This window comes from Nyctibius grandis, chromosome 1 (genome assembly GCF_013368605.1).
Source record: "Nyctibius grandis isolate bNycGra1 chromosome 1, bNycGra1.pri, whole genome shotgun sequence".
NCBI classification, from domain to species: Eukaryota; Metazoa; Chordata; class Aves; order Nyctibiiformes; family Nyctibiidae; genus Nyctibius; species Nyctibius grandis.
Genome location: NC_090658.1, coordinates 18808172 through 18823110, shown reverse-complemented (window position 1 = coordinate 18823110; position 14939 = coordinate 18808172). Strand labels below are relative to the sequence as shown.

Here is a 14939-nt window from a genome sequence, read left to right as displayed (position 1 = left end):
TTGAATAGGACCCTGGCAGCACATCCTGACTTACCCTGCCAAATTCAGGGTGGGTCAGTGGTGTGCATGGGACAGTTCCCTTTGGCTCATGAAGGAGCCAAATGCCATCACTGAGGTCAGGTCTGTGTTTTGTGTGGGGGGGTGCAGAAAATATCCCACCTTCTGGTTCTGTGCTGAAAACTAAGACCATTGTGGCCATGTGGCTTGCAAAAGAGAGCTAGAACTGGTCTAGCCCTCAGTATGGGATGGTGTCAGACCACCTGGCCTGGTGATAAGCTCTGGATTGTTACATGAAGAACATATGATCGACAGGTTATGAAAGTTAGTGCTGCTTGTTGCCAATAGCTGGCATTTCCTCTTCTGTTGCTTTGACCTAATCTTTAGTAGGTAGAACGTAGAAGTAGAAAGATAAATATAGAATTGCTGTGATGTTAAAAGTAGATTCAGGGGTGGGGGAAAAGGAGATGGAAGAAGGGCTGAGGATTTTTCATGATTGAGGACAATGTGTTTAACAACCAGTATTGGTTCACTCAGGTGAGTCTTATCAGAGAGGGTAAGTTCCTATGTGAGGGACCACTGGTATTAAGGCTTGTGCTTGTGAAAACTTTTTTTTTGGGTTCCTACTTTCATCATCATTTTAAGACGTAATCACCATGCAGTGTTTTAGCAACAACAAAAACTGTTACTTGTTCAACAGGGCTATGTCAGCAAATGCATCTTCAGTTCCCAACAGGCAAGGCCAAATCAACTCTATCTAGAGGTAAAACAAGCAAGGGCATGGCCAGGCTATACCACAAATCACGGCTATTTCTCTGGCTTGGTACACATTAATGGAAGAGAATAGCTGCAGCAAGAACAAGTCCAGCAACAACATCCATAATTCCCTCAGGAGCTGACCATAGAATCATAAAATGGTTTGGGTTGGAAGGGACGTTAAAGATCATCTAGTTCCAACCTCCTGCCATAGGGAGGGACACCCTTCCACTAGACCAGGTTACTCAAAGGCCCATCCAACCTGGCCTTAAACATTGCCAGGGAGGGGGCATCCACAACTTCTCTGGACAACCTGTTCCAGTGTCTCACCACCCTCACAGTAAAGAATTTCTTCCTCAAATCTAGTCTAAATCTACTCACTTTCAGTTTAAAACCGTTCCCCCTCGTCCTATCGCTACATGCCCTTGTGAAAAGTCCCTCTCCCGCTTTCCTGTAGGCCCCCTTCAGGTACTGGAAGGCTGCTACAAGGTCTCCCCAGAACCTTCTCTTCTCTAGGCTGAAGAGCCCCAACTCTCTCAGCCTGTCTTCATAGAAGAGGTGCTCTAGCCCTCTGATCATCTTCCTGGACCTCCTCTGGACTCGCTCCAACAGCTCCATGTCCTTCTTATGTTGCGGGCCCCAGAGCTGGATGCACTACTGCAGGTGGGGTCTCACAAGAGCGGAGTAGAGGGGCACCTCTCCTATTGGTATTTTATCATGTATTTTCTGGTATCTTTCCTCCAAAGCAATGTTCAAGTCCTGTGCTCACCAGAATGTCACCAGAAGCGACTTCTCTTAATGGGAGCAACTCCAAGAGGAAACAGCAGCTGTTTAGCAGTTCCCAAAAAACTGAAATAATCCAGGAAGGAGTCCAAGAAGGGAACAGTCCTCTGACCTCCTATACTAGGGTGGATATGTCCTATCTACCTAAAGCCTATGCAGTGGTTCCTTGAACTTTCCTATAAAAGCAGACTGCAGCTAATGCCAGTGTGTGCCACCTCCCTGGCTGGTGATCACAATTCACCTTCCTGGCCTCTACAGTAACTTCTCTCTAGCTTGAAGCAGCCACTTTTCTCCCACCAAGGGCTCTGTAGACTATCATATGAATGTTCTTGGCTCCATTCCCTGGAAAGCTCTTTACACTGAAACAACCATTTGCTAGGTTAGAAGGCACTCGGGCAGGCTCTGGAATCTAAGCTCAAGCCTCCTGGGTGGCAATTTAAAAGTGTTAGCCCCTGATGGACACCTCTGCGATGCTAGTCACTGCTATTGGCTTTCCTCTACTCCCGCTTTTTACTTTGCTTTTGGTCTGACATAGTATATTTAAAAGTGATATACAGATGGGCATTCACTGAATCCATAGAAATGAGTCTTAGAGTTCTCCCCTTGCAAACACTAGAGGTAAAAGAAACAAGTAGTGATAACAATTGTCAAATGCAACAAGTGAAGTGCTTTTGAGAAACATCCCTTAACTCCCAATGCCAGGTTGCAACCTTGCCATAACAATAACCTGTTTGGTTTTTACAGGTTTGAGATGTACATGTAATATGATAGCTTTAGAGCAACAGGAGAAAAAATGCCTGGGAGTTTTGCTTGTCATTTATAGACAAAGCTTCCAAGAAAGTCTACGCAACAGTCCTGCAGATAATAGCAACACTCCTCCTCCAGCCACGCTGCTTGGAAGAATTTTACCACAGCTCCACTCAGTAACATTTTAAAGCATTTCTGTGTTTATTTCTAGTAGAAGACTTAAAAAAAACCCCAAACACACAAACCCAATGGAAGCACTCTCATACAGAAGTAGCCACAAGCCAACGTTAATTGACTTAATGTGCAACAAGTGGTCTGAAATCAGAGAGATGAAGATTTGCGCTGCCTAGTATCATAGCATCTATTTTCAGTAAGGCTTCTCTGGGAGACTCGGGTACATTGTGCAGCAGGGTGTCTGCAGCACAAGCATGTCATTGTATGCAGGACAAATACAAGGGGATTTATTGACACTTGTCTGCTGGGGGGAAGGCACTTCTGCTAGGCAGTGATGCCAGCTGCCTCTGCTAACAGAAGAAAGCTACAGAGCACATGCAGTTGTCTCATTTGTGGGGATTTCTGTGAAAGGAGAGGAGAGCAGCAAACAATGGCTGTGGAAAACACCGACCGACAGTGAGCAATTTCCTCTGCCAGTGCAGCACGCCTTACTCTGAGCTGCTGAACACCTCCAGGGGCCTGGGGAAGTGACCTCCAGCCAGGTTGCAGAAGCCTGCAGAGAGTGTCAGGCAAGAGGGTGAACATTTTGTTTTATGGCCAATCTACTTTTCGGAGAAGTATCTGGAGCTGGTATGTGGCTGGAAGCATCATGCTGTTTGCCCCATTTCAGGCCTGTCCCTGCTCCTGGTGAGGGAGAAGGGCAGAAAAGCTGCATTAGTGCCAGCCTGGCTTGGGGCAGCCTTTCTCAGGTGGGTTTGGAGCAGTGTAGGAGCCAGGCGAGGAGATTCCCCGGCTCTCTGGGCAGGAGTGCCGCAGGATGTGGGGGAAGGAGCTGTTTGCTCGTGATGAGTCATGCAGGAGCCGTGCAGGATGCTGTGTGTGGCAGCAGCGGTGATGCGGCCGGGAAAGGGAAGAAGGGCAGAGCAAGAGGAAATGGTGACAGCCGCCTGGTGCAGGCAGAGATGAAAGGTTCAGGGCCACACAGGGAGGTCACACCAGAGCTCTGCATGTAGCCTGTGACAAACAGGCTGGAGGGGCCAGGACGTGTAAATGATTAGTTATAGGAGGAAGGGGTGGCTACACCAGAAAAGCAAGCCATGTTGACAGTTAGCAGGGCTCTGGCAGGCTTGTTTATTTTATTAGCAGCATGGCTGGACAGAAGCCAGGATTATTTTTAGAAAAGATCACAGAATCTAAGTTAATTAAGAGAGTAATGTTCTGTCCTGCACTCCCACCCTCTTACAGGAAACATAAAAAGCAATAACATTGCAGAGGCAGGTTCCAGTGGCATCCTGCTGTGGCTGTCAGATATTCCCAGGTAGAGGTGTTACCTTGCCCTTGCCATCACCACCTTTCAGACCCTGGCCCTGCAGGTAACAACTCAGCCAAATATATGCTGAGGAGAGAAATGGGAGTGAGAAAGAAGAGAGGATACAGCAGGAATGGAAAAACTGCTGTTAGTGATGCTACATCTTTCACATAGCAAAATAAGGCTCAGTTATCTGGGTCCCTGAAAGCAGGGGAGAGAACAGCCTGGTTCCACTCAAAACAAGCCAGTGCTCTAGTCTCACTTCACTGGCTTTGACCCACACAACTCACCTTCCTCCTCCCCTCTTCAGGCTCTAGGAATGTTTCTCACTGATGACCTTGACTGCCTTCTTTCTGCCATTGCCTCCTGACAACCAAGCAGCCTCACTGCAAGATGCTGCAGCTTAGGTGTTTTAGAGCCTTGTGTTTCTTCCTTGTTTCACCTCAGATTCCCCAAGAACAAGAAAGATGTCTGGGAGATAAACCCACCTCAGGAAGGTGACTAAGGTCCTTTGACCTTTTTTTTTTAACGGTGTACTGGGATCCAGGTGAACTGGGACTGAGTTCATTCCACATGAGTGTTTAGTGGCACTAAATCATCTCCCTAAATTGCACAGCAGTACAAGCAGGATGCAATATAAGAGGGGAGTGGATACATAGGGATAATGCTAATTATCCCCCATCCTGACAAGATTATGGAAGAGATGTCCAGAGGCTGTTTCTTGCTTCACTTTAATGTCAAGACCTAATGGTTGTTTCCCCTCCCACTTCCTCCCCCAGTCCACATTAACTCCTCCCTGCTCTCAGTTTTAGCTCCCACTCGCCTTCCCACAATAACTCTGGATGCTAATCTGGTGCTTATCCCAGCTCTCTAGTGACCAGTGCTTGCAAGCTCACACTGGAAGCCTATCACAAGCAACACTTGGTTTTCTGGCACCTCCCGCTCTTGTTCGGTTGGGAACATACTGGACTACCAGACCCTCACACTCCTACTGTTACAGAGCCTGGCTCAACTTTCACCTTCCTACGTGCTATTTTACACAGAGAAAACTCTGCCCTCCTGGAAGGCCTTCTCAGGGTCCATTTTGCACTCCTGTGAAGCAGAAGTTCCTGGTCACTTCTGCTTGACCATAGTCTCTGGGTAGGTCAAAGAGAAGCTCATATCAGCTTGCCAACAGAAGAGCAAAGGGCTTGCTGCCATCCCACATGAGTGAAGACTGAATCTTCTCCTTTTGCCTGGAACACGCTATAGTTACCCCAACTTCTTGCAAAAGGAGCTCAGGCTTACAGAAAAAGGATTTTACTGAACAGAAAGGGGCAAAGGCAGAAAGTTTCTGCTAACAGCAGCATGCAGGTAAGACTGCAGGGAAAAGCTGATGCTGGCAATCCAGAGAGAAGCATTGGGAAAAGATGCTCTAGTTACACAGCTAGCAGCCTCAGGAATGGATATTTCAGCAGCTTCCTCATGTTCAGGGGAAGTTCTGCTCTGAGGTGTCAGTAACCCAGAGGACAGAAAAAGCCTTTCAAACAGGTTCGGTACCAAGTCACAGAACAAAGATCTGGGGTGGAACCAGAATTATCCAAGCTAGCCTCTCTAATTTTCAGCAGAGCAACTCCCTTTCCAACCATGTGCCAAATGCTTCTTAAGGTCAGTCATGCCCCTTCACCATCTACCTGACCTGCTCACATGAGAAAAGCCTTTTCACTCAAGCTTTGTTTGCCAGGTGTGTGACAAGGCAGCAAAATGCATTCTGTTCTCGGCTCCTGGCCAGGACATTAAGTAGCAGGAATATTATAGCACACAACCCCCTCCCCTTCATTTCTCAAGGTCACTCCTGAAGAGGTACAGTCAATTTGATTCATCTCTCTCTACTCTCCACAGCTCCCTCCTCCACCAAGAAATACTGGTAGAACAAAGGGCTGGCTGCTTGTGGCTTGCATCCAGATTTACACTGGGGTAACTCCACAGATTTCAACACAGCCACACCAGAAAAAGGCTGGAATTTAATGCTAAGCTTATGAATCACATAGGAAACGCAGACAGCACAGCTTCAGCTATGATCCCAAGAGAAAGGCTGCTGCAAGTTGAACTAGCAGTGAGGCTGAACAGAGATCCCTGCAACCAAGTCCAGCTGAAAAAGTTTAACCCTCTCTTTGACAGTTTCACATCAAACCTGCCGTTTGCAGCTGCCCTTCCTTTACAGTTATGAACGAACTTGCTGCTCCCAGCATCTCAGCAGACCAGGACACAGTTAAAACAAGGCTTACTTTTGGAACCCTGAAGATGGGCAGGTCTCTTTTGTGCACACATGCTTCTCAAACTAGGTTCTGAGCATTGCCTCTGGACACAGTGCAAAGAAAGACAGACACAAGCACGAGACACAGACTGTTACAAACCCAAGAAGCATCCACTTTAGGTTTCCCTAGGCCATAGGTTGCCCCACCACCCAAAAGCTACATCAAGTTGGAAAGAATGGCTGTTACAGGGGCTACCCTGACCGGAGCAGTCACTGGGATACCCTGTGCGAGTCTTCCCACAGCCTTTGCACTTTGAACGGACAAGAGGGCCCCCGAGTGACTCAACATCTCCGCACTAATGCCCTGCCTGCACTCCTCAGCCCAGCCCTGGGCTACTTTTTGCCACGTCGGTGTTTCATGGGACATCTCACACCACCCTGTCCTTGCGAAGGAACCCTCTTAAAGTTTGAATGAAGGCAGCCTGTCAATTGAAAGCTGCTGATGGGCACCGGGGGCATGGAGCGGGGAACAGAAGAGGGACCCAGGCGTTGCACGGGTAGCAGAGACCCCTTCTGCCCCACAGGCGTTGAGTGCGGGCACACCCGGGAGGGCAGGAGGCCGGGTTTTACCTGATGAAGGTGGTCTTCCCAGTGGAGTACTGCCCCACGAGGAGCACCATGGGCTTGTTGTCGAAGTCGGCATCCTCCAGGGCCGGTGAGTGGAACTCGTGGAACTTGTAGTGCTCTTCCAAGGGGAGCAGTTTGGTTTTGTAGAGCTTTTTCAAGCCCTCGCTGACCGTCTGAAACACCTCGGGGTCCTTCCTCCGGCGGTCGTCGGTACCCAGCCAGCTGAACATCTTGGAGCCGCCTAAACCCAGCTCCGCAGCGGCCACCGAGGCTGGGGCGGGGGGCGGCGGGCAGGGGAGGCACCGCTGGCTCGCTGCCGGTGTGGGCTACCCCCGCATGCCCCCCCAGGCCGGGCGAGCGGGCAGCGGGGCCCGGGGGACGGCCTGGCAGGCCTCGTTACCCTCCAGCGCCCACCCGCGAGGGCCGCCTTCTGTGACGCCACCCGCACCGGCGGTTTCAGTCAGAAAACGGTCCCCGCGGGAAGGCTAAAAAAGCCGCTTTTTCTCCTCGCAGCCTCGGCTGAGCGGCGCCGGTGGACGCCGCCTTCCCTTCACGCCGGCGGCTCCCGGCGTGGGCATGCCGCGGAGGCAGGGCGGGCGGGAGGGGCGGGCGGCGGCGGCGGCAGCACCCTGTGAGCGCGGCGGGCGGTGTTTAAGGGCGGCCCTCCAGGAAATGGGCCGGCAGCGGAAGTCGGCGGCTCCTGGCAGACGCCGCCCGTTCTCTCCGGCGGGTGAAGCCGCACCGGGCGGCGCCATATTGAGGTGGGGCGGGACGCGGAGGACAAGCGGGCTGGGGTGTGGGGGGGCGTCCAGGTCCACCCCGCGGGGCGAGGCGCGGCGGGACACAGCGCCCCCTGGGGCCCGCTGCGGGGAATTGCAGCCCGGGCGCCATTTTATCCCCCTTCTCACCTCTCTTTAAAATAAACCCCTGCGTGTGCGAATTGGACAGGGAGTCGGCTGTTTCTGAACGCTGTCCGCCCCGAGCTGGGTCCCCAACCCTGCCCCAAGCCAATGACTCGGCTACCACTGCTGCTGCCCCTCACTTCTCCGGGGCTCACAGAGACGAGGCTGGCCGTGCCCAGAATCCACCATTGAAGCAGATGGGACAGGCAAATTAGCCGCTGTCTCCACTCCTTTATTCCTCCAGCAATTAGGGCTGACAGGACAACTGCTGAGCGAAAGCTGCAGTGCTCGGGCCAAAGCCTGCCTCGGTTTTCTAGCGTAGGCCTGCAGCTTGGTGCATCCCCAGGGCCGGCCATCAGCCATAATGCTGGGCTTTCCCCCTCACCGCTGAGTGGCTGGGACAGAGCAGGGGATTTTTCCTAAAATATCTCTGAACGGCTTTTTCACTTGAACTTCTCCAGCGGGTCTGAGAAATGTGGCAAGAGGCAGTTTTGGAAGCCGTCCCGCCGTGCTGCTGGCTCCTGCCCTTTCCCAGTCATTTGCAGGCAGGAGGAGCCAGGGCCTTGAGTAATAGGAGGCGCATTAAATGCGGGTCTTTTTTTCATGGGAAGGGGGAACACCCGGAGACCCCGTGTGCCTGGACAATGATTAAGGTCCCTTTGTGTGCATCTGGCCACAGGAGCAGCCATTTTCCTGGCTGCTCCCGTTGTGTGATCCTGTGTGCTGGTACGATCGGCATCATGGCCTGGCCCGCGAGGTGCGAGTGATGACTCCAGGGACCGGTTTGCTTTTTCTGGAAGAAAATAGCAAGCTGACTGTATTTTCTGAAGGTCAGGCTTGTCTGCTTTCCTGCCAATGCCTAAAGCTACTCTGAAAGTGGAATTAATGTTTTGAAACCTCCTTCAGACTAATTTCCCTCATTTCTTTAGTGTTATAAATAGAGAGTTTTGGCTTTAAGAATCTGATGACTCCTTTCCAGTGAAAACTCCTGATAATGAAAGGCCCCGTACAAATCAACACGTTTTGGCAAGAATTCCTCTTTTTGTAGGAAAATAATCGCTTTCATCTTCTAGATAGTTCTGCCGTTTAAGGGCTGCGCTCCTCCAATGCCATTCTGGCATTTCTACAGCTATATATGGAGTCTCTTTGGTGCTTGCTTGTGATACCCTCAGAGCTGAGTAAAGGTCAGGCTAGGAAGCCTTTGATTGTAAATCTCCCCAGGCCACCTTGATGCCCTTCCTGAATGCAATGAACGGGGGAGGAAAGCAAGGTTTCTGTTGTGCAGGCTGCGGGAGCTGACCGCTACAGGTACAGCAGAGGCACGCTTGTCCCACATTTACAAGAAGAGGATATGTATTAGTCATTAAGTTGCACTAATCATAAATATGTATACCCGATGACTAAATGGCCAAAAAAATGTTTCCTTGCCTTATCTGAAGAGAGTCCCTTTCCTTTGGATTTTTTATCACCAGGGCAGATGACAACCAAGCTTGACAGTTTTTATAGGCTTTCTTTAGGTGACTCACAGAGATTGCATAATTTTATTTATTTTTCAGTCTATTTTCTTAGCCATTTCTCTCTAGAAGGCTGAGCTCCTCAAGTACTTTCCTTACCTTGAAGTATAAAGCTTGTCAAAAACAAAGGGAAGTAAAATTAGGAAAGGAAGTTTGGAGTATAATTAGATTTTTCTGTTTGCCAGAATCTGAACTGAAGATTTTAATCTGTTTTCATTGTTTATTCTGTTTCATTTCTTAAACAGGGATGTTCTACTGGATGGTTTTCTGTTGGACACATTGGTCTCATGGTGCAATCTTTAGGCAATTAAAAAAAATCACATTTTTATAATGTTGAAAGCAGAAAAAGAACAAACCCAATTAAATCTTTTTTTCCAGATGATGATATTTTGTTTAAAATGTCACTGCTGGAAGAAGGGCTGTTTTTCTTGAAAGTTTCTAATTTGTTCAAATGCAAAACCTCTCTCTTGTCTGCCCTGCACAGAAACGAATCTACTGCAGTGCTCAGGATATACCCATATCTGATACTGATGAGGGTCTGCTGCTGCCCCATACTATAGAATCTGTCTTTTTTCTCAAGCTGTGATGGATTAAACTTTTAGCTCAGAGTTTCTCAGTCGTGCTCCTGCTGTTGGTAACGTGGCTGGCAGTCACTTAGCTGGATGCTTGCCTTGACCGAGAGAGAGAGAGACTTTGCTGGAGAAGAATCACTTGCACTTTGCTGGAAGTGAATGGGGCTTGACTAGGTCATGTAGTGTTTGCATTCAAAATGAAACCTAATTTTTGGGGGCGAAACACAACATCATGTAACTGAAACTTGTTTCACGTGAAATCAAGTCATGGTGACGTGTGTGTTTGCTTATTTCCTGCCTTAGGTTGGACAGGTTTACTTCCTAATAAAGATCATCTGAGACTGGGGACATTAGCAAGTCACTGAGTCTGAAAAGAGGTGGTGACTCAGTCTGTACCGTAACACTGTGACAGTTTGAAGAAGTTTGTGGGAGCAGTGTAGAGTTCAGTAAAATTAACTTCCTGCCAGTGCAGTTGCTGTCACTGTTTGTTCATTACAAAGTAAGAAACCCAAATAGACAAGTGTCAAAAGTTCAGGTTGTGATGGGTTCAACAGGGAATAGTCGGGTGTGTGGGAAAGGGATGAAGGAGAGGAAGGTGCAACAAGTTCCCAGAATTAAACCAATTACACTAATTTGATAAGTAAGGGAAGGAGAGTTTCCTCTGGTTCAGCTAGATCAAACTTCTTGACCACCTGCTGTTGCCACATGGCCTAGGAATAAAATAATCTCCAGCATAGTCTATCCCTTTCCTCACTCATTGCTTTGCCTTTACAACTCAGAAAGCTACTGCGTTCGTCTCCTGCCCTCACTGCTCCTTCATATTCCTCTGAAATATTTCCCACTATGTTTCTCCTACCATTGTTCTCAGGTGGCTTGGTACGTGCACACTGTCCTTTTCCCTACCCTCTCCATGCTGCTCTTACCCCCTTATTGCTTGGGATGGAACAAGGTGCTGGTACCCAGAAGTGCCACTAGAAATGGAGAACGTGGGGTTGGATAATGTGTATACAGTGAGTGGGAAGCATGCTTGTCTCCAGAGAGTTCACTCCTTAAATTTGTACGGCAAAGAGAGCATGTTGTATTGCACGCAGGGGACCTGACCCATGTGACATCTGTAACAGTGCCGGAAAGAAAAATCCTCTGAGCCCTTAACCATTCTTGCAGTGCAGAAGCTTGGAGGTTTCTCCTATAACTCCTGGATGGTTTTGACTGTGTCTGTCATAGGATGTATACTTCCCTCAAACTTACATAAATATTCCTTTTAGCAATTGCTATGATATAGTGATTGACAAAGTGGAGAGACTGTCATGGCCCCATCTGTTCTGAGAAAATGTGGGGGTTTTGAGGGTATTTCCTTTCTGAGCTTTTTCTTACCTGAAAGCAGAAATCCTGTTAAAGTGTATTAAGACACAGTTGAACACATCTTCCTGTTCTACCTTGTCAGTGATATATGGAGAGACGCGAAGGTTTGTGCTTTGAATAATCAAATGGCTAACTAAACAAGGAAGCTGCCATCCACTGAAGCGATGGGTGAGTCAAGCGGTAGTCTGCATGATGGGCTGACCTGTTCTTTCTTGTCTTCTGTGGCATATTTTGCATTGGACTCTTCAGAAATTTTCTGGCATTACTCAATATGCTTTTTTTCCCCACCTCCTGCTTCTACCACGGTGCTTGATAGGTTAGGACTAGCTCTCAGGATTACGTAGGCAAGACATATATATACATGCATGTGTGCGTGCATATGAACACACACATAGGTAGAGGTAACATATATACCATTTATAAGCAGCAGGTATCACTGCCAGTGGAACAATTATCCTTCGCTGTGAGGACACACCTGGAGAAGGTAGGACATCAAACACCAAGTGCTATGTAGAGGGATTTGGTGCTGGTCTTCTGCAGTCATCTGTGGCTAGCAGAGAGTTAGGATTTTCTTAGGGGTTTGAAAGGAGCATAACTCTGCCAGCACTTCTTGGAGGCACAGTGCTGAGATGAAGCTGTCCTCTAGGATCAAATGGGTGTATTAGTTACATGACGCTGCTGGCCGTGCTGAATGCAGCAGCTGCTGCAGTACTTTTCTCTGGAAGTGTTGAAGGGAAAGGCGAAAAGTTTATATCAGCAAACACGAGAAGAATGGGTGTGATGTAAAGCAACTAGATGAGCCGCGTCAGCTGCCCTGCATGTCACGGCTCCAAAGCTTCTGCCTGCCAAATGGTTGGGAGCACAGGCTGGTGTTTTAGCTAACCCAGATTTTGTGCACCCTTGTTCTCTCAGTTTTGCTGTTTAGGAGCGATTTAGCTGATACTTGATCACAAAGTATTCTGCAGAGATCAAAAGTTTCATCTGACTTTAACGGGAGTTGTGGGCAGTCAGAATCTCTAATGATTAGGATGATTATGAATAGGATGTTGTAACCTCAAGTGCTAAAGGACAAATCTTGAGTAAATGTGATTTTCATATTTCCACTGATTTCAGTGTAGCTTGGACAATTTACACAGTAAGGAGTATGTCTTTTAAATTCTCAAACAGAGTCTTTAAAAGTGAATTTTTGCTCAGAGAAGTATTGTTTGAAGTTCTGAAAGCCATCCAGGCATTTTTGCTACAGAATTTTTGTATGATCAGTGGGAGGCTCTGGGGCAGGTTCACTGCTTGGCCTTGAAAATCTCAGCAACAGAAGGTGTTCATCAACTTTTGGGCCAATAATATCAGCACAGGAATTTCAGGGCAAGGTCCTCCACCTGTCTGTATGTTCATTCATTTTGTGAGAAAGCACAGTTCAATGCTGCTTTGATTCTGTGATTCTGTGATTTGCTAAAAAGCCCACAGGAAGAGTGGGAGTCAGCTTTGAGTTTTTATTTCTGAAATACACCACTACGTTTAATCAAAGACTTGAGGTTGTACCTGCAAGTGCCATTTTCATACTGTGTGTTTAGAGACTAATAAAGATTAACAAAGCCTAATACAGTCACATTTCCATTTTGACTAATGACTGCTAATTTCTGTAGCTAATGTTCTCCAGTATTACGAGAATGGTTGTAAAAGATGGCCCTGCATCGTTTGTTCTGCTCACCCTAAAATTTATTATTTTGCATGCAAACATTTGCTCTGTTCCACACAGTCAGGAGTGGCACCTCAGCCCAGATACAGATTGGCTTCTCATTAAATCAGAGGAGCTGGGCCGAGCTCTGTCAGCTCTAGGTTTAGCCCTCAAATGGCCCACTGCCCCAGTGTTGCCTGGGATAAAATCTCTTGTAGAGAGTAAGAGGCTCTCAGAGAATTCTTTCACGGTCCAATTACTTTACTAAAAGTGAAGGATTTTCTGTGGATTCTTCAGATTCTCATTTTAAGACTTAGGGATGAGGCATCTAAGGTGTTGAGAAAGATCAGGGGAGATCATAGGATGCTAATATAGTGGAAGGACTTATATCAGATGGAAAACATACTAACTAGGGGAACGTGCAAAGAATAGAGAATTGAATCCATCCAACCTACTGGTTCATGGCTTCCATCTAAAGGTTTTAACCTCTGTCTGCTACACTTGGCTGCTTTCCCTTAGAGATTATAATTGCTTGAAGAGACATACACACATTCTGCTCCATCCATGCCAGAGGACACAGTGGGACACTCTGATTCAGTCTGGTTCAGTAATATTGCTGAGTGGAGTAAAAGTGATTTCCAGGCTAGTCATATGCAACTGTATCTGGTGCCTCCTTGTACACCTGACTGCAGCCAGACAGCAGGCAGAAGGTTAAAACATGAGGTGGAACACCTTGTAGTCTAAGCAGTGACTGTTCATGACGCATAAAATGCTTCATTGCATCTTTTGTTCAAAGATTTCCAGGTAATTTGGAAAAGAGTTTAAAACAACACACCTACAGGCAGGTTCAACTGGGAGGTTTTCAAAACCTATAATGTAGCTACATCATTGAGTCTCAACAAACACTGTTACAGTCAGGGCTGCTGGCTCAGTTTCTTGAAAATAAGGCTACGTATTCAGGTGATTTAAACCTCAATTTTTGGAAGCATTGTTTTTTTCATACTATCTCTGGATTTCAAGGTCTATCTATAAAGTTTAGTTCTTTTTCAAATACATGCCAGACTGAGGTGAGAACTGGTGAAGGGTTACAATGATTTTATCAGGCATTGTGGATGCTCTGCACACCCAAAAATCAAGTCTCAAGTATTTGCTTTTCAGTGTAGCTCAAAGTACATCAATTGTTCACCGCTTCTTTTCCTGGGGAGCAGCAGAATGAGAAATTCTTCTTCACACATATTTTGTCTGTCTATATAAAATGCAGCCAGTCTCCAGGCTGTTTTCTTCCTCTTGTTTTTCTCTTAAATCTGTCTCTCTGTCTGTTGCTTATGTTGTTGTAGCTGTGAAGGTCAATGGCTGTATAAAGGCAAGGTTTGGAGGGAGAGACAGTATTTTTCATCTGGAGGAGAAGCAGGCAAGTTGTTAGGCACATAAATACTTTTTCAGGTCTGGAATGTCTACTGTACAATAGAAAATTGAATTTTTGTTTCCAGGGTTATATTTTGAAGATTTTCTCTTGGTTGCCCTTGAGAATCAAGCTTTGTGGATCAGTTGTAGAGTGATTTTATAACAAATGAGGGCTCTGTGTAGGAGGACCGTGCAATCTGTGGTGGTTTGGTTTCTCACAGGGAACACTGGTGACCTTCAACTTCTATGGGAGTAACAATCAACTGGTTCCTAACTGAGTCCAGTTTCCTAGGGTGCCTGGGGCAGTGATTTTGAGTCTCAGAGAGCCTCCTCTGTGGGGAAGCTTTCAAAATACTGCAACATTATGGCATGTGAACCATTTATTGAACTTTGTAGCCCGATTCATTTTTTCAGTCCACACTGTAATGAGAAGGCTATGATTGTGATCACCTTTTTACTACTGATGGGCATGATTTGCCTGATGAGATTTTAATCATGACTTCTCTCAGGAGCCCACCACTTGCAGCAAAAGGTGATGGGTGCTAATGTTTAGCATAGCTGCTAATATTAGAAAAGGGCTATGAAATCACTCTTTGCTGTTTTCAGTGGGCGGATGAGAAACATCTGTCTTGCATGTTACAAGGAAAAAAATATCTCAGCATGCAATTTCATGTGTGAATCTGTGGTAATCAGCAAGATGGAATGTGATCTCTTGGGGGGGATTGTATTGTTCTTCAAAATGAGGCAAAAAGGGCAAAATAACCATTGGGAGGTTGTGAGTAATGGCTTTGTAACACCTAATGTATTTCATTTTTTGTTAGCCTTTGGTTTATCTTGCTATTTTTCTTTTTCTGGGAGGGGAAATAACCACATGCCAGAAT

At 47.0% G+C, this 14939-nt stretch overlaps 1 protein-coding gene across 1 annotated transcript in view; it reads right to left on the bottom strand.

Annotated features, from left to right (window-relative positions):
- The window catches only part of EHD3 (EH domain containing 3), a 31304-nt gene extending 24071 nt beyond the window's left edge, over window positions 1-7233 (bottom strand). The window contains exon 1 of the mRNA XM_068410717.1: window positions 6633-7233. Within this exon, the coding sequence (XP_068266818.1) occupies window positions 6633-6859 (227 nt within the window). The 5' untranslated portion in view covers window positions 6860-7233. The remainder of the gene's footprint in view (window positions 1-6632) is intronic.
- Between the last annotated feature and the right edge of the window lie 7706 nt (window positions 7234-14939).